Source organism: Opisthocomus hoazin, chromosome 10, assembly GCF_030867145.1.
Source record: "Opisthocomus hoazin isolate bOpiHoa1 chromosome 10, bOpiHoa1.hap1, whole genome shotgun sequence".
Classification (NCBI taxonomy): domain Eukaryota; kingdom Metazoa; phylum Chordata; class Aves; order Opisthocomiformes; family Opisthocomidae; genus Opisthocomus; species Opisthocomus hoazin.
In genome coordinates this window covers 14,314,994-14,334,263 of record NC_134423.1, presented here as the reverse complement: position 1 = coordinate 14,334,263, position 19,270 = coordinate 14,314,994, and the positions used below count along the sequence as shown (strand labels likewise).

The following is a 19,270-nucleotide window of genomic DNA, read 5'->3' as shown; positions in this document are numbered from 1 at the left end:
TTTGTGGGTTGGATTTGCAAATTCTGAAAGTTTAGAACTTCTGCAAATCAGAGCCCACTGTCTCTGGCTGGCGATCCACAAGAAGAGGAACCCAAACTTTATGGGCACCTGTGAAAACAGCCATTTGAGTAACTTTCCATTGTCCCCTGAGAGTAAAAACCAAAGGTGACTCGAGGTGTTTCTTACTATGAGATCATGCTTTCCATCCTCCATACAATGAGATCATGCTTTCAGTCCTTCGGCTCCTGCCCCGTTCACTGCATCCCTTGCAGCGTCAGAGATCAAAGCGAGTGTCCTGCAAACTACAGGGGCAGGAACAGTGGAGGGAAAACAGAGGAGAGGTTACTCATTGCAGTGTGGGCTTTGGCAGCGCATCTGACTGAAGAATTGCTCCTGCTTTTGCCTCTCAGCCACTTGTTCCCACTTCTGACCTCTGTTCTTTACTGTCCCTCAACTGCGGTAGTGCAACTGTTTGCGTCGCCTCACAGAGCTATTTTTAACCCATTTCAGTTCCCCGAGTTGGCTTCCACCAGCATCCCCCAAGCAGTTGCGTTGGTGCTGGGAAGGGGTAGCCAGCTGCTGTGCAGCTTCCTTTCAGGAAGCTACAGCCCATGTGGGAATCACTGTGCAGAAGGAAAACCCTTCACCGAACACAGGGATTGGAGAGAAGCACCAGCTTAGGCCATGCCAAGCTCCTCAGAGCTGGCTTTCCAAGCTGGGTGTCCCTGTGTTACCATCTCTTGTGAAGGCAGAAACCATTACTCAGTTTCATGTGCTGAAGAGTATAACTCGGAACCAAAATTCTTCTTGGGTCTTGGACTTCCCACCAGCACCTGGATGAGTCTGACTCCTCTGCCGCCTGACAGGGCTGGTATCTGGTCTGAGGTTGTTGAAGCATGAGGTCCATGTGTTCTGGACATCTGGAGAACTCATCTCTCTGTCTCCATCTCATTTTTTACCAGCTTATACATGTGTAAATACAGGCAGACCTTTGAAAGCTGGAGAGTGTTTCCCATCACCTAATCCATTGCTAGTCTCTCCAAAACTAGGAAGCTGAGGACCTTCTCATTTAAAAGGCCGTTAATATATTTTTCATCATAGTAAAATACTTCATCTGTTGTCATATTCTTGCAAAGGGCTGTACAAAGGTGGTACTCAGCCTGACAGATGCCAGGCTTGGGTGTTGGAGCACAGATGCTTATGGAAACATGTAAACCCAGTGACTTTGGGTCTCCTGACAAGCAGTGCTGGAAACCACAAGTACAGGAGATCCTCTCAGGGCTACTTCCAATTGTGCTGAAGTGAATGGACTGAAAAAGAGTAGAAATTGTGAGATCAGTGTAGGTCCAGTTTCATAGGTGCTACTGGTCTAGGTCTACCCTGCACCGGTATCGCTTCAGGACAGGAGGTGGGGAGCTGGTTACAGACCTGCAGGTTCGTATCGTGACTCATCCTCTCCTCTCCCTGTTCCCAGCTATATTCTACTATGCTGGTCATGGATATGAACATTCGGGGAGGAACTACATGGTCCCTGTTGATGCTCCACAACCCTATGCCGCTGAGAACTGCATCAGCGTGCAGAGGATCCTCCAGAAGATGCAGCAGCAGCAGACGGCCCTGAACCTCATCCTGCTGGACACCTGCAGGAAATGGTAGGGTGCTCTTCCCCTTCCTCTCCCGGGATGGGCAGCGCACGGCATTTCAAGGGATTGGGGGAAACAGCTGCCAGCCTCGGCCCCTGCTTCAGCAGTGGGCTTCTACACAACCCCGTGGTGTGTTCCTGTGGATTCCTGGGGCCACGTCCCGCATTGTGCTGCTGAGCCCAGGCCTCTGTCAAAGTTTATCAGGCTGTGTCATCAAATCAGCAAGACTCCTGGGAAGCCCAGTCAGTCACTTATTAGTTGCAAAGAGCATCAGATGCTGCCTGAGATCTGCTGGAGAGAAGAGGCTGGAGACCCTCCCTTGATTTTTTGGGGTGAAGAAGCCTGACAAATATAGGCAAGCCACCTAAAGCCTGCAGAGGGCTGGCTCTGCCCTGGCATAGATTGTTTCCTGAAACTCAGTGTGAGGTTTGTCTTTCTGTGTTTCAACCCCCTGCTCCGAACCACCCAGCCCTGGCAGGCTGTAGCAGCATCTCACTGACCTCAGGCTTTCGTGGTATGTGTTTCCCCACATGCTCGGGCTGGGACTGCTTAGCTCTCCTCTCTTCTCCTGGCTGCGTTTTTGTTAACGTCTCAGTGAGAAGAGTGTATCATGATGGGAAAAATATTTTAAGCTGTGCTGCTTGGTTTTTACTGGCCTGAAATGCTTCTGAAGTGGTTATGTCATGAAGTGGGACCCAGCCTGCTGCTGAGGTCAGGGATCATCTTTTTCCCTCTGTCTGTGAAAAGCCCATCATCCTCCCTTGACCTGCAGATCTCCATCCTGCAGCTTGTGGGCTGCAGAAAATTACTACTTGCCAATTTTCAGCAGAGGTAGGTAGACTATTCCAGTAGGAGCTGTCATTAGTTCATTTATTTTGGTTTCCTGAGGCAGATTTACAGGTCAGAAAAGGACTGGAGGGCAAATGCAGAAAAGTCTCCCTCTTCCTTCTGTGGTTCCTGCACTGAGAACCAGAAGGATGACAGGGATTTTGATACCGCTGCCCTGAAGGAGCTGCCAGACCCTGGAAAGACGTTAGATCTTTGATGCCTTTTAGCTGCAGAGGTGGGAATGCTCATTTCAAATAGCTTGCACGCTGCCTGTGCTGGGACTTAACCTGCTGCCACAGCTCTGAGTTGCCAGCATCGCTGGAGCTTGCTGTTCCTTGATACCTGCCCTGAAAGCCCCGTAGCATAGCATCCTCTTCCTCCCTCTCGGTCACTGCTGCCACTGAAAATGGAGCAGGTTGTTTCCCTGCACTGCTGAAGAACATCGCCAGCACACGCAGCAGCACCTTGCTGCTCTCCCCAGCATAATACCAGGCAGGGGACGGCTTGCAGCCAACCGGGAGCATGTGGGTTTTGCGGATGCACGGGTGGAGGTGGGCTAGCATGCCTCTGGGCTGCTGGTAGCCTGTCCGAGGGCAGTGTGGCAACGTGGAGGCTACATGGGGATTGCTGACACAAATGGCGATGATCTATGAAATAGGTTTTGAGCTGATGTCTGCTTTCTTGGCATCGCCAGCGGTTTCTGTGCTTAGCAGAGTCAGAACGGCGCTTTGGGTAAAGGATGCGATGTTAGATCTGCTGTGATGTTTAGGCATGGTTGTGCAGCTCTTTTTCTCTCTACCATGCCAAGACCTCACACCTCTTTTGTCCTCTTTCCCACAGCAAGCACAGCACTTGGTGCAGTAAGTGTTATCCCCAGGCTTGCAGGGGATTGCTGTAGAAGCTCTCTCATGAGCTCGTTCTTCTTGAGAAATCACCAGTTCAGCTCAGCAAAGAGTTTGGATTTCATAGTTGCATGTGTTTACACTGCTCCTTAAAACAGGGCTCCTGGGGCCTCCTTTCCCAACGCCCTTTTGGCTGAACTGATGCTGCGAGTCTTTTGACAATTCACTCAGCCATGCATGAACCAGGAGGAGCTGTGTCTGTGCTAAGAGGGATCTCACCCAGAGTATCTCTTCACCCTGTATGTCAGCATCAGAAATGCCAAGGCGATGAGAAACACATCCTCCTTTGTCAAGCGGTAGCAGATGTTCAGCTTCAGCAGAGGAGGAACCAGGAACTAGGAGCCTGTGTGTAGCCTCGTACGTTTATGTGCTGATTTTGGGTGGATGCGATTGCCTCTTCCAGGAATTCCCTAATTTATGAGGGTTTCTGACATGTGCCACTTAGGACAGAAGACATCTCCTATCTGGGATGCAGATCAGAACTGGGTTGCATGAGATGTGCTGTAGAAATGAGACTGTTTTGGGGCCTGAAGCAGGAGGAAGTGCTGCCACCTTCTCTGCTGTCAGGTCTCTCCGTTTGTTCGGTCACCATCTGGAAATGCCCCTGGAAATTCAAGCCCCCTCCTGAAGCTTGTCTTCTGCTGGGGCAGGGGACCACAGCCAGTGTTTCCGCTGTGTGCAGCTCTAGCCTTGCCGGAACTGTGGATGCCTGCTGGTGGCTTCACGAAAGGTTTGCATCAGCTCACGTCTGTGCAGCCTCGGGTGAATGTCCGCAGCAGGGGGACAACAGGACCCCAGTTTATTTTGGGATCCCATGTCTCGTTTCTCCTCAGACGCTGAATCCCAGATTTCTGCACCATTTAGGAGTAGCTGAGGGGCAGATAAATCTCTCTGTTCACTGTTCATATTTAGAAGCGTATCTCCTTTTCCACATTTTCTCTTCTGATCATCTTTAGAAAACTTACACAAGCCAGAGGGATACTGCCATTAACCATCTCCAGACTGCACCACCAGCAGTAGGTAATGTGCTGGCTGCTGGCGATACAACCATCCCTTCTGCTCTCCTGAGCATGCCAGTTTCAGCCCCAGGAAACTGTTCTGGAATTGAATATCACCGAGTAACGCCACCTCTGTGCCTGGCTCTTATCCCTGTGCGATTTGGAACAGCTCCAAGTCACTGGTGTAAACTGGAGGCAGCCAGTCCCCACGCTATTCAGACTGGCTGCAGTCAGATGGGCAAGGCTTGGCCATTAAGTGCAACCATGATATCTTTTTCGGTGGAAACCAGGGCTGTCACCCTGGATCTACCCGATCTTGAAAATAATAGGGTCTGTGCTGATTGAGCTGGTCCCGCGGTGCCGGGACCGGTTTTGGGCTTTGAGACCTGGGTACGTGTCCTGATCCCATCTCTCGGTGAGATCTGGAGGTGTATCAGCCATAGCATGCTTTGGTGTCCTGGGGCAGAAGGTGTGTTCGTGGGCTGAAAGGCAGCTGTGGGGCACCCCAGGCCCCTGGGATGGACGGCTGAGCCATAGCCTTGTGAAGTGCACACCTTTGAGTTCTTTAGGGACAGTCATCCCTTGTGCCACAGTGAGCCCGTATGAGCTCTGCACTGTGCTGCTGCCTGGATTTGTGACAAACCAGCCCCAGGAGGGAGGAGGCATGGTCACACCCACAGCTCCAGGCTCGCTTGCAGGGTAGGGAGCAGCTCACCAGTGCAGATAGGTCGAAGCCGGCCCTATCTACTCATTTTCCAATGGTTTGAGTTCTTTGTAGGACTCCTTAGCTTCAGCCTCTGTTGCTACCCAGGTAACATGGGTGTTTATATTTGATGTGAGGGTTGATCTTATTGCCATCCGTAGGAGGTGGACTTGGTGCAGCACAGGGGCTCTGTACCCTCCAAGCACACACTGGCGGGTGTCCTCAACACTGACGCGTGCCTTCATCTCCTTTTCCAGGTACAACCCACAGTGTGCCCTCTCCCAGGTACAGCCGCTGGAGCCCTGGGGCAATACCGTTTACGGCTACGCCACGTAAGTGCACTTTGCCGTGCCCACACTGTGACACAGGACCAAATGGTAGCACAGCCATATCTCCTCGCATCCCTTCATGCATAGTGGCTTTGGAGGCTTGAGAAAGCTTTGCTCATGTTTCCTCTGGCTCTTACCATCCGTCTCTTGCACATCCCGTTTAGACACTTCTTTTCTTCCTCCTGACATTGCTAGTGGCAGCCTGTGCATCAGTTACAGGTTATGCGTGAAGGTGGCATCAGCTCCTGTAATCTGTCCTTCTGTGCCTGAGCCTGATTCCCAAGGCACATGTGCCATGAGCATGTTATCTGAAGCCTCCTGAGATGAGGATGAGCATTGATTACCGCTCCAGTGCCAGTTCCAGTGGATTTTCAACTGCTGTCACCCACCTAGGCTGGCAGAAGAGGTTGTGCTCTCCTCTGCTGTCGTCCTCCACTGCTTTTTCCCATCCCGTGCGCTTCCCACCCTCCCCTGGGCCAAAACCAAGCACTTTGCACCATTGTGTGAGGAGCTAACTTGACCTTAGCCAACAGAGTCTAGATGGAGTTGGCAAGCCCTGACTCACTCACAGGGCTTCATGCCCATTGCAGAAATGTGAGGAAGAGTCCTTACTCTTGCAGGAGCGAAGATGCAGAAGCCTATGAGTTGCAGGATGGGGAGTTCAGCTCTGGGATCTTCATGAAATATCTGAAGAAACATATTCTACAGGAGAAGAAGGTTACACACATGCTGGAGGATGTGTTAGAAGGTAAAGGAGCACTTTTAACCCAGGCTAGAAACCACTTACTTCAGTAGCAGGAGTGAGAAGAGATACCAGCAGAAACCAAATGGGTCCGTGCCACTCCAGCCCAGCCATTCCAGCAAAGGTGCGAGTGAGGATCAGCACCTCGGATCTCCCTCCCTAAAAGCCAGATTGCAGGCCGTGACCCGTATGAGTTTTTAATAAGCTGGCAGTGATATAGAGATGTTCATGTAGGGTCTGGAAGGCAGGATGATAAATAAGGCACCCGGAGTAGACCTTGTGCCTCCAAACTCTCTCCTCCAGACATCGGCCGGGATCCGTTGGTCACTGGGAAGCAGGTGATGGAGATCAAGCACACGCTGAAGGAAGCCCGGTCCCTGACGGACCCGATCTGCCCCTCAGGAGCAGCTGCTGAGCACTGGGGACATGGCCACGGTGATCCATGCAAGGCGCGGGGAGGGCTACGAGGTGGCAGGGAGGAGAGGGCTGGGGGTCCCTGCACCCCTCAAGGACACTGGTCTGCAGGGAGATGTTGGTGGGACGCCGTGAGGAGCCAAGGGCCACCAGGTGCTGACCCCGCTGGGCTTTCCCTTCCAGAGCCGCTGAGCAAAACAGTGACCTTTCCCTGCGGGGTGCAGGTGGAGCTCTGCTTCCACCGGCTCTTCTCCAACGTGATGCGCGTGTGTGCCAAGCTGCGGCCCCCTCCAGCCCACATCACGGACGCTCGTCTCCTGCTCTGCCAGCCCCCTGTGAGTCTTCCGGCAGAGATGCTGGCCCCTGTCCCCATGATTCCCACCGGCCTCCTTCCCCTGGGGCAGAGTTGAGAGGGGGGATATGGTGAGCCTGAGGGGTCCTGAGGGCTGTTAGAGGCTGAACCCACGTCGAAAAGGATCCCCTTCTCTGCTACCTCTGACACAATTAATCGTCTTTGCAAACACCTCTTTGAGTGTTCCTTCTGCGTATCAGTGCCCGGCAGACTGCCTGCCTTGCTCCTAATGCATTGCAAAATAGATTTTGTGTCAGTTTTGATGCCTTTAACCAGTTACTCCTTGGCCTGATTTCTGGCCTGCTTGATTAAATTATTGCGTTTAATCTGACTGAGATGAAGAGCCTTTCTGTTTTCTGTGTTTGGAAGCAGATTTGGCTTTTTGAATGATGTCTTCATAGCCTGCTGTGCTAATATATCTTGATGCAACAATATATTCTCCTGTACTTGTTCTGGGCTGAGCTATACCAACCTCCTTGCACCCTTTCTCAGACCTTTCCTAACAGACCATGTGCTCAGCTGTGGTCTTTTCTGGTGGTCTCCACGCCACTTCTAAGGATTGAACTTGCTGCTCCTTTTTGCTAACCACCTTCTTCATTTTCTGTAGTCCTTTTGCTGAGTCGTAGCATGACTGGTGGATTTTTTAGCCCTTGTTGCTCGTGGAGGGATGCTGCCCCTAAGTACGTTGTGGTCACTGATGCAGAGTAGTGCATCCAGCCAGAGGTTTGGAGCCTGAACCTGCCAATTACCAAGCCGGAGCATCGTTTCCCCTCGTGAGCACCCTAACCACGCATGAAAATCGTGCGTGTGTGTGTCTGTCTGCAAGTGTTTGTGTGCATCCACCCCACATCAGCAATGATGGGGACAGGGGACCCAGCTGCTTACTCCTGCACCCGGAGCTGTCTCAGGAGGGATTGGGGAGACTGAAAAGGGACCCCAGTAGAGCCAGGGCGGTAGGATCCCCGTTCCTGCCCTGCTCCACAGCAGTGCTAGCTCACACTGACCTCCTGTGGTGTCTGCTGACATGGCAGCACATCCTTACATCAGACTGCAATTCATCTGCCCACCTTAGACATCCACAGCGAGGCCACCCACTCTTGCCCGTGGGACCACAGAGAGATGCACGGGTGTCTGCAGGAGGGCATCTGGCTCCTTTCAGCATCTGGGTGAGCTGGCTGTGTCCTCACCGTGCCACCCCTCCTTGGGGATGCTGAGGGGAGCTGGGGGACCGTCTGAGCCACGCTTGCATTGCTGAGATGCAGGAGCTGGAGGCTGAAGCCCAACAAAAGCAGGCTCGATGTGAGGTGCATGTTGTAAGCCCTAGGAAATGAACCCAGGGAGCCATTTGGTTGAGGAAATGGTAGTTTTCCCATCATGTGCTATAGTCCGCCTATAAAACTGACTTAAGCAGAGAGCCTGGGCTTGCTGTAGGGCTTGCCAGAGATAATTATGGTGAGAATTAATTATTTTTCTAGCATTGATTCATTTTCTGTAGTTGTCCAGTGGTAGTGTTCTCTCCCATCCTGGGTCTTGCCTGGCGTGCATTTTTGCTTGACAAGCACTGTCTTCAGAGAGAGAGGACATATGTAGAAAGGAATGATGCTGAGAGCTAAGATGTTCCCATTTTTTGCTCTGTACTGTTTAAATGCCTACTTATTTTAAACTTTGATGTTAGATCTCCTTATTTTCAAGTCACTTGATCTGGAGCTGTTTGATCTAACAGCCTCTCCAGTCACCCTTTCCCCAATTTGTTTAGAATATCTGAAACTGGGCCAGCCAACTCTGCCCTTGCCAATTCTTCGGCATCATCTTCATTAAAAGATGCATTCCACTACGGGGAAATGTTTATAAATAATCGTGAATGGGATAAAAATTAGTTTAGAATATCCTTTTCTCCGTTTCCTGACTTCTACACAGCCAGAAATTATAAAGAAGACTAATGGAAGGGAATACTTGGCTACATGCACTGTAATTGGATTGTGGAAGTCATTGGCACAGGAGGCTGTGGAGGCTGGGAATTTAGCAGAGTGCAGATACTTGTGGATAACAAATTACTGTCAGCTGTGGAGCTTTGATTCTCAGGCGTCAGAGCTTTAACTGACCTCTTGAGATTACGTTGCTCCTTGCCCAGGTGAATGTCTTGATGGTCATTCAGGCTGGAGAGCTGTATTCCTGTGGGACACAGCCCTGGAGATACGAGAGGTCCAGGAGAGCTGGTGGATTTTCAAGGATCCTGATGAACAGGGAGTCAAGCAAAGGCGGCAAGAGGCCTGCATGGACATGCTGGGGGCTCCTCACTGAGCTCACGCATGAAAAGGAGGTGTGCAAGAGGTGGAAGTGAAGGCAGGTGATGTAGGAGGACTATAGAGACGTGGTTCAAACATGTAGGCAGGGTGTTAGGAAAGTCAAAGCCCATCTGGGACTGAATCTGGTGGGAACAAGAAGGGCTTCTACAAGCATACCAGCAAAGGGAAGGCAAGAGAAAATGTGGGCCCACTGCTAAATGGGGCACGGACCCTGGTGACACAAGGCATGGAAAAGGCCGATGTACTTGATGCCTTCTTCACCTCAATCTTTACTGGTCAGACTGGCCTTCAGGACTCACAGGCCTCTCAGACCAGGGGTAAGGTCTGGAGCAAGGAAAGCTTACACCTGGTGGAGGAGGACCAAGTCAAGGAGCACTTAGACAAACTGGGTGTACACAAGTCTGTGTGACCTGACAGGGTGCACCTGTGAGAGCTGAGGGACCTGGTGATGAGACTCTGAGGCCACTCTCCATCAGCTCACGATGGTCTTCCTGAGGCCTGGAAGAAGCCAGTGTCAGTCCTGCCTTCTGGAAGGGCAAGAGTGAAGGTCTGGGAAGCTACAGGCTGGTCAGCCTCACCTTGATCCCTGGTCAGATGACAAAGCCAATAATCCCTGAAGCCATTTCCAAACACAGCAAGGACAAGAGGATGACTGGGAGCATAGATTACAAAAGGGAAGCCATGCCTGATAACCTGATAGCCTTCTGTGTCGAAAGGACTAGCTCAGTGGATGAGGGGAGAGCAGTGGGTATTGTTTATCTGGATTTAGCAAGGCTTTTGACACTCTCCTATAACATCATCATAGACAAGCTGATCAGATAACAGACTAGATAAGCAGATGGTGAAGTGGGTTGGAAACTGACTCAACTGCCAGGCTCAAAAGGTCATGATCAATGGCATGAAATCCAGCTAGAGGCCACTAATGGGGAGCTCCAGGCATCAGTCCTGGGCCAGTACTGGTTTACATCTTCATTAGTGATCTGGATGATGGGGCAGAACATACCCTCAGCAAGTTTGCTGCTCACACAAAACTGGGAGGAGCAGCTAACGCACCAGAGGGTTGTGCTGACATACAGAGGGACGTGGACAGGCTGGAGAAATGGGCCAACAAGAATCTTACAAAGTTTAACAAAGGGAAGTGCAAAGTCCTGCATCTGAGAAGGAATAACCACGTGTGCAGCTGGGGGTCATCAGGCTGGAAATCAACTTGGCAGAAAAGGCTCTGGGGTCCTGGTAGACACCAGGCTGCCCATGAGCCAGCAATGTGCCTGCATGGTAGAGAAGGTGAATGGGATCCTGGGCTGCCAGGTTCTTCTCAGTGGTGCCCAGTGCCAGGACCAGAGGCCATGGGCACAAACTGAAACACAGGAAGCTCCGTTTAAAATGAAGAGAAAACTTTCCTACTCTGAGGAAAATAATTGAATACGTTGTTTCTTTTGGAAAAACAGGGCTGTGGCATTGTTTTCTATTTTGACTAATGACCTCAGGGGTATGTCATAGCATGCACTTGTTAAATGCACAGATGCCATAACACTGGGCATTTCTGCAAGGTGCTAAAAGGCAGGGTTAGATTTTAGAAAGGTTTGGTAAACTGGAGGTGCAGTCTGGGCCGAGGCTGTTATTCAGCAGATGCAAGTTCCTGCGTGTGGGCAGGAACAAGCAGTAGCATAAGCACAGGATGGCAAACGACAGAGGTACCAGTTCTGGTCAAGGTCCATAACAGCTGGTGCAACAAAAGCAGGGCAGAAAACTGCCAAGGTTGTAAACTTGAGCTCCAAGATTTGTGTGAGATCCTCTCTGGCTCTCCTCACTGTTGCTGAGCTCTGGGTCCAATTTTGGGTCCATGCTTCGTGGAAAAAAGTGTGCTGACTAAAATGCATCCAAAGTAATAAAAGGAAGGAGCAAGATAGTTGTGGTTTAGGCAAGAAGAGCAAAAATTGCTGGATAGGGGGCCTTCATATGTAAAAAGTTATTTCCCATGTGGAGGGAAGTCATGGTTTGAACTGCAGTGAGGAAGATCCAGAGTGGACATGTCATTTTCATGGCAAAAAGAGTGAATGTCTGGGAGGGTTTTTGCCTAAGGGTATTGCAAAATCAGCACCCATGTGGATCCCTTAGAGTGTCTGGACATGCATCTGTCAGGTATGATGTGTCACCAAATCTGTGCTGTTTGGGCTACATGCTGCCTTTGGTCCCTTCTGGTCCATATCCCAGTGATGAGGGTCCTAGCCCCAGGACCAGGACACAGGCTCAACCTCACATGCAGAAGCAGATTGGCAGCACATGGCTGGCTGTTGAATCCAAAATCATTTAATAATGCAGCCATTTAATCAGTTAATCTCTCAGGCTGCTGGGAGATACTCTCTGTGAACGCTGAAGGGACTTTGGGACTTTGGGCATTTCCCCACAGTATTGAGCGTTTACTCCGTTGCTTCAGGATGGTCCCAGGTCTGTGCCAGAGAAGAACGGCACATCTGGTTTTGGATGTTCGAAGCTTGGAACTGGCTTCATCCCATGCAGGGAGGCTGTGTGGTTCACCCCATCCAAACTTCCTGATGCTGCTTGGCTTTTTGAGAGCTGTAATTTATTTTGAGATGGAATATTGTTATATTTGTGATAGTCAGTCTAGTACACCGGGTATTTCTTAGGCTGAAAAAAAAATGGCCCAACCTCAAGGAGCTCAAAATTACAGAGCAATAAACAGGCATTTGGGAGAAAAGTCCAGTGGATTAGCACAGGTCTGAAGAACCCTGCTCTGCTAACGTAAACCCAGCTGCGATGTTAGTTGCTGAAGATTCACAGTGTCTGCAAAGGCTGCTAACGCAATTGCAAAAGCAGGCACTTAGAGGTTATCTGATCCAGAGCACATCCGTGCCTGCAAGGAGACAAAAGGGAATGTGGCCCAACCCCAGCTCCAAGAGGCTGATGGATCCACAGAGGAGCCACTCTCAGAGAGGTCGCAGGAGTGGGGATACACCAGAGGAAGGGGGGACTGCTGAAGTCAGAAGACGTGTGGAAACAGTGATGAGGTTGGGGAGAGCACAATGGCATCATCGAATATGGGGAAGAGAGGGAACTAATGGTGGGGTGACTGTGAGGAGGGCTTCTGGCCATGGTCTGTTTTCCTCCTAGTGATTAGGATGTCATGGGTATTACTAGTCCAGCAGGATTCAAAAATAACTTGGACACCTTCACCAGAGTCCATAAGGGCTATTGAAAGCACAGACATAACCTTTGACTTGGAAAGTCACTGATTTTCACATCACAGGAGGCTGGCAGGGTAGGCTCACCCTGGGCAAGGCTGGCGGCATGCGTGTCCTGTTCTTCCTTAAAAGTGTGCTAGAGGATGGAGCTGGCTGGATGCAGTGGGGCCACTCCGCTCCTTTTTGCAGTCCTGCTGCTGAAGCCCTGTGTTAGTGGCATCCAGGCTGATCTGCTTTGTATCTCTGTCTTTGGTCTCCAGGTTTAGTTTAACCTGGCTGCTGGGCTCGGCATAGCAGTGATAGCACAGGGTAGGTGGGAGCAGGGACCTGATGCAGTGAGCCAGGGAAGGGCAGAGCAGGAGAGGGCCGTGTTCCTCTGCAGAAAGTGCTCTGTGTTGCAGCCCGTCTCCTGTTTCAAGCACAGTTCAGGCTGGTGGAGGGGACCAGGACAAAACTCCCTGAGCAGGAGAGCGGCTCCGTCCCCCTGTGAGCTGTGTCCTCCCTTTGTTGGCACACCCATCTCCCTTTCTGCCGGTTCCATTCACTGCCCTGATCTTCCCCAAACTCCCTCCAGTTTATCCTTCCAGTAACAAGTTGCCAAGTGTGGAGATGGGATTTGGCTTTGCTTTGTACAGAGATAAATGGTATTTCTTCAGCCTGCCTCCAGTGGACCTACTGGATGAGCAGCGGTGTTTAGTCCTGTTCTGCTAGCATTGCAAGCAGGGGTGACCCTGATGCCTGCAGATGCCAGCCAGCATTTGGGATCCAACATTTTAGCTTCTACCCACAATGTTCTCCTGGCCATAAACAAATTGCTTTGGCCAGTTGCAGGCTGCAGTTTGGGGAAGGTCTGTAAAGGCTAGGAAGAGCTCTCAGGGCTTCTCTAACCTCTGCCTCCCTGCAATGTCCTCCATCAGCATGCCCAGTGCAACTTCTCCTGCCAACGGTGATAAAGTTTTGCAAGGGTCAGACCCTCCTCATGTGTCACCAGCTTTACGTGTGCCTGCAGTGAGCCCACCCAGGCTGCTCTGCTCCCATGGCCAAAGTCAAGCTGGCACATCCTGGCCGTGGCCAATGCACGTCAGCAGGATTGGGCCATGGTAGGTGCTGCAGCCAGCTGGCAGAGGGAAGCACCTTCCAGTGGAAGAGGCTGCTGGATTTGGGCTGTCACACATCCTAGAGGGCTCAAATCCAAAGCAAGATGCTATTTCATAAGGCCCTTATTTCCTTGTCCCTTCTTGTGCTATTAGTGACTCCAAGATACAATTGTTACTGAAGAGGCTCTCATAGAGATGGGACTGTTTTGGATAAGTTTGAATAGTTCATCAAGAATTGACAGTTTTGTAGATGACAGGAGGCTCACTTGACACCTGGCGCAACTCTGAGCTTCCTCCAGCTACGCCCTTAGAAAACTTGCTACCTCCTTGACACACCTCTTACACTACAGGTGATTGTGATACTCGCTGTTGCTGCTATCTGCTTTGCCGGACATCCTATTATACCATAGTTTTCCTGGTAGATGACCTCAGGGGAAGTTTGGCTAGGTCTTCTCATTGATATGCACAAGGCAGGCGTGTAAAATCTCCGTATTTCTGTTGCTTGCATTCTGTAGTACTTCCATTAGGGTACGCAGCATTTCCACCGGCTGAAGTGTCAAGGGCACAGGCCAGCCCCAGGCACTGCTGTGTGCAGAGAAGCAGCAAGTCTGGTGGGCAGTTGCACGTCCATCCCCAGGCTGATGCTGAAATTTCTTTGTGTTTCCTCTTGTTTTCCTGACCCAGGAGATGGGCAATGTGGCTGTCCTGAAAGAGAGCTGCCTGGACCAAGTGGAGTCTCTGCTCACCTCTGTGTACAAGCGGGAGGAGCTAGACTGCGTCTTCCAGCTCTCCGGCCTACAGAAAATTCAGGTAGAGAGCTTCCAGATGCAGATCTCCGTGGTTCTGCTGCAGCCTCACATAACTGATACTCCCCATCCCCGCTGGCTTGAGCTGGATATGCGCATCTGACTGTGTGTCTAGTGGCTCCATGCGGGTTGATGCCTGATGTGCCTGTGTCAGTGTAACATCCAGATCGACGTTACAGGAGCTAGTTGATCTCCAAGGCACAAAAGCCAGCATCGTTCTCTTGGCTCGCTCTGTCCTTCCACACTGCCAGGCTGGGGAGGCTGGTCTTTGCCTGTATCAGCCTAGGGGAGATCAGACTAGCCCAAATACTTTAGATGAAGGATGTCTCACTAGGCTGTGTGCTTGCCTGAGAGATGGGCTCCTGGGCTGGCTAGGATACCGAGCAGCAGGAGGGTTTATCCACTGCCATTAGGGTGACACTACCAAGTCTGATCCAAGCTATGCCTCTTTGGCACACTTCAAAAGACCTTCAAACTATTTAAAGACCATGAGAAAGGCAGAATTGCTAGTCCCCTGGCTTGTCTCTTCCAGCAGATCATCCCTCCCCACATAGCAGTATGCACCTTGTTTCTCATTTGTCTGTTTGTTTGTTTTTCCCGTCTAACACCCAGCCAGTGGATCTTGCCAGCTGCTTATCTGCTCTGCCCCATCCAGGCTTACACCAAACGTTGCTCTCGAGCTGCTGCCTGGATTTGCCTACAACGAGCTCCGTTTGCCAAGTGCCTGATGTGCCTCGGCATATGGCAGCGCTTTGAGTCCTTGTTTGATCCTGGAGCTCTTTTTTGAACCCTTCCCAAGAATTTGGCGTTGCTTTTACGTGCAGACGTGAGATCTGGACCCTGTGTTGCCTGCCAAAATCCTGCTCCATTATACACCTCCCTGCTTCATACAGCCAGGCGTCCCGGGCACAGCCCTGTGCTAGGGGTTCACGTTCAGGGATTTAGCTGCCATGAATATGGTTATTTTCTGATTTCTTCACCATCTTTTTAAAATCCTAAAATAGTGCTAGACTGTGAATGAATCCATGTGGAGTGCTGCTGCTCAAAACTGTTGGCTTTTACTGTGTGATGTGTGTTTTGTTTAAGTGGTTCATATCCCCCCCCTTGAACTTTCCTCTCCTGTGTGCAGCAGTCCTGTGCCATGGCCAGGACGGATGTTGTGCCGTTCCTTGCTTGGGTGCAGTATCCCCTCCTGCTCCCTTGTGCCAGCCTCCTGGGCATGTTGCTCTTGGTGACAGTGCCCTGACTGGGCTGATGAGGTCTCAACTGAGGTGGCCTGATGTCAGGAGAAGTCCTGAAATCCAGAAACCATGGCTCAGGCCCACAGACATCATGAGCGTATGTAACAGCTCATTTTCTCTGGCAGTAGCACTGCTCCATCACGCCACAGCATGGGGCTGTAAGTCTGTGGAGCAGCCAGCCAAGTCTGTCATTTTTGTTGACAGCGGCAACAGCCAAAAAGCTCTGCTTCAAGTCTTAGTCTCTGATTCACTTTTTATCCTTTGCTCTCCCCTTCCAGACAGACGTGATCCTGCAGCTGGATTTGCATTACACCCAGCTGATCACAAAGCAGAGGACTTGTGAAAGCCTGAAAACAACTCTTCAGAAATCTCTGCTAGGGCAGTTTTTCAGCCAGAGGAATTATTCCCAGCCAAAGTACCAGAGAACTCCTGCCTGTGCCGGCAGTGTGTGCCTCCGGGATGCATCAGCGCTGAACATGGACCCAAAGGGGCAAGCATCTCTGAGGACAGGTTCTGGCCACAGCTTGCCCAGCAGCAACACCTCCAACTTCAGCAGCGAGCCGGAGGAGAATGACGAGACTGACCTGAGCGAGCTCTGCTTGGCACTGCTCCGGGCGGGCCCAGGGCAGGACTACCCCTGACCCTCGCAGGCTGGCGTGCCCAGCCTTGGGAACTGCTATTTGTAACAGAGGTGACAGTTCTTTGAATACTAAATACATCAGGATACGTCAGCTGCTTTCCAGCCTCAGCGATCACCCTGTCCAAATGAGGCCACGGCTGCTTTTTCAGAAAGGTTTCTCCCATCTGCAGCGTGTGGGCCCTGACGTCCGCTGGAAATACCCCCTGTCCCACAGTCAGGATCAGCAAGGGGCTGTGGTGTCTGGCGGAGGACGGGGCCACCCGACAAGTCATAACATTTCCAGGCAAAACTCAACATTGCTTAAAGGGCACCGGCTGATGTTTTCTGCAACTGGGCTTTGCCTGAAAGCAATATTACAGCATTAAAGGTGTTAAGAAACCCATAAACACTACGGACCCCTGCTGCAGCAGCGGCGTGGCCTCAAAACCAAACTACAACTGCTGACTCTCATTGCACTTGTGCAAGGGACACAAGGCTTGAACAAGGGACCCCGACGAACTTGTGTGAATGTATAAGCTCTTCCCTGGGGTCGCAATGTGGTTTTCTTTCCTGCCTGCGTCAAGGCAGGTTTTAAGTTATGCATTTACGTATTTCTAAAGAATGTATTTATACTTGAGGCAAGACAATTGCTTGCCACGAAAAGGAAGGTCAGATGTTCTGTCAAGTGTGTGTTTACAATGAAGGGTGGTTTTCTGTCAGTAGTAGCCACCGGGCAGGTACGCTTCCACGGGCCCCTTCTAGCGTGGTACACAGGGGCATTAAAGTGTGTGAAGTCCTGTGCAGTCCTGAGTTCCTCTGAGATGCAGAATTTCCTGCATATGGGAGATGGAAAAGACCAAGATGGAGGAGGAAGAAGCTCAAAAAAGGTCCATTATTAGTGCAAATTTTATTTGTAAGTGCCTGTCTCTGTGCATTCACTATGGGCAATCTCAAGCACTACCTTTTGTGGAGAACCAGCTGTCCAGAGCGAGCCACGGGTGAGCAGGGCCCAATGGGATGACCTGAGTGGGCACAGTCCCCTCCGCGCCTGCTTCTCTAAAATTTCTGTGATAAAGGTTTTGGTGTAGCTCCAGCTGATTGCTCAGCAATGGCCTGAGAGGGTGATCAAATAGTTCAACAGGGGCCAGTGACCCCAGTGAGGTGTGGGATCTCCACCCTTGGAGACAGTTCATTCTGGACTGGAGAAGGTGCTGATGAGCTGATCCAAGCTGTCAAGGTGCTGGACCAGAAACAGCTGGAGGTCCCTTCTGGCTGTTGTGGTCCTGTGAAAGAAAGAACTTGGAGATCAAAGGCTTCTTGAGGGGTCAAGGGTGGTGGGGCAGAGAGAGTGCCCGAGCTCTGTCTTCTGTCTGGGTCTAAAAGAGGGATGGAAGAGAGCATTTTCTAAGTATCAGTTTTCCATCAGCAGTGAAGATACTTGCATCTCTGTCTACAGTGTGTATTGCAGCACGGAAGAATATGAAATGCTCCTTCTCAATAAACCATGCTACAAGTGCTGGAAACCTGTCCAAAGAGAACAGAGGAGGCGTTTATTCTCCTCCCAGTGAGTAGAGCCAAGGGAAAGAAGAGAGGCCCCATCTGGCTGAAGTCTAGAAAGTCTCCTAGGAAAAAATTTAAAGCTCAAAAAATAAAACCCAGTTTACAGGCTGTAGTTTAAATAAGATGGGCTGATAGAGAAGCTAAACCAGAAAATAATAAACTAATTGAAAGGAGAACCAAAGATCAACCCCAGCGGAAACTTAAGACAGGTCAGTGGGAAGGGCTGGGCAGGCACTTGGGAGGAGCTGGGAGTCTCGTTGCCTCTATGAGGATTATACACACCCTCCTACACTGCTGGGGCAAAATATGTTTCTGGCTCACATAGTGTCATCGCGCGTGAATGTTAACCTCATTCGAAGGGAGACTGTTTATTTTTTCTGAATAAAACACTATTGGTGTTTTTGAATGCATAAAGCTTCATGTGGCTCGGAGTTAACTGCCTTTATTTTTCCCTCTGATTGCCAGGGTGTGACTTAATATTGACCTACTGTTTTTTATGCTTCGAACTCTAGTTTCTAGGCTCTTATGTGTGAGGACCGTTTCTTTTAGATAACTGCATATTGAAGTTTGGATTTAGAAGGTGGATCAAATGACACTAGATAGGATGAAATAATGTCAGGTGGGATGTGTAGATGAGATGTCAGAGTTCATTGTGAGTTACCCATCGGTTTTGTAAAGTGTAGCCCTCAGGTGGCCGGGTCAGGCTTAGGAGGCCTGCTCTCCTGGTGCCAGCCACAGGACATGTCCCTGTCACCTACTCCTTCCACGCGACCCTGCAGCCAAGGCCAGGGCTACCACCACATTTCCATGCACCTCAGCCAACAGTGTGTTACAACTGAGAAGCAAAGCACTTGAAAAGGTGGAGTTTGATTGCATCCTGGGCCTCTGGGCACGACAGCATGCAGTCCTGCCACCAAGTGGATTCATTGTGGGAGGCGGTGAAGCTGTGGCTGCCTTCATTCCCCTACCTTACACATGATCCCAACTCCCTTTCCCTTGAATCTGTGTTTCCATCTTCCATCATGGAGGATGGACAACTCATTCTCTTGACCACATCCTTCCCAATCTGCAGCCGTAATCCTTGGGCTCCCATAAGCTCCCTGTGGCCAGCTTGAAGGGTAGGAAGGAAGGAGCACCCATCCCTGTGCAGTGCACCAGCATTTCATACTCTGCTCACGGTGTGCTCATGGCTGAGTAGTCCCAAGAGCCCGTGCCCACTCTCTTCGTTATCGCTCCTTCCATCCATTACCTCCTGAACAACGCTGCTTTTCCTCCACCTCTGTGTGACCTGACCTAACCTCTTGCTGCTCTATCCCTCTGCCTGGCCCTCTGGCATGGTTCCCACCCTGCAGCAAGCAGCCACTCTTTTTACCATTTCCCTTTCTCACCTGACATCTATCCCACCCATCTTGCTATCTCATTTCAGGTTGTCCCTCCATCCCCATCGATTTTTAGTAGATTTCCATGCCCTTTCGTACATTTTCTGAAGTAGCAGAGAATACCTCCAAATTTAAAACCCTGGAAATC

General features: G+C 50.8%; 1 protein-coding gene across 6 annotated transcripts in view; it reads left to right on the top strand.

Annotated features, from left to right (window-relative positions):
• Window positions 1–18,126, top strand: part of LOC104330636 (mucosa-associated lymphoid tissue lymphoma translocation protein 1) — a 28,462-nt gene extending 10,336 nt beyond the window's left edge. For 2 of the 6 annotated variants that reach the window (XM_075431559.1, XM_075431563.1), the window contains 6 exons: window positions 1,475–1,652; window positions 5,332–5,406; window positions 6,024–6,151; window positions 6,449–6,894; window positions 14,202–14,327; window positions 15,843–18,126. In XM_075431559.1, coding sequence (XP_075287674.1) covers window positions 1,475–1,652; window positions 5,332–5,406; window positions 6,024–6,151; window positions 6,449–6,894; window positions 14,202–14,327; window positions 15,843–16,205 — 1,316 coding nt within the window. In that variant the 3' untranslated portion in view covers window positions 16,206–18,126. Of the gene's footprint in view, window positions 1–1,474; window positions 1,653–5,331; window positions 5,407–6,023; window positions 6,152–6,448; window positions 7,685–14,201; window positions 14,328–15,842 lie in introns of those variants that run through there. The other 4 variants (XM_075431560.1, XM_075431561.1, XR_012765145.1 and 1 more) reach the window with 4 other exon arrangements.
• Window positions 18,127–19,270: the final 1,144 nt, after the last annotated feature.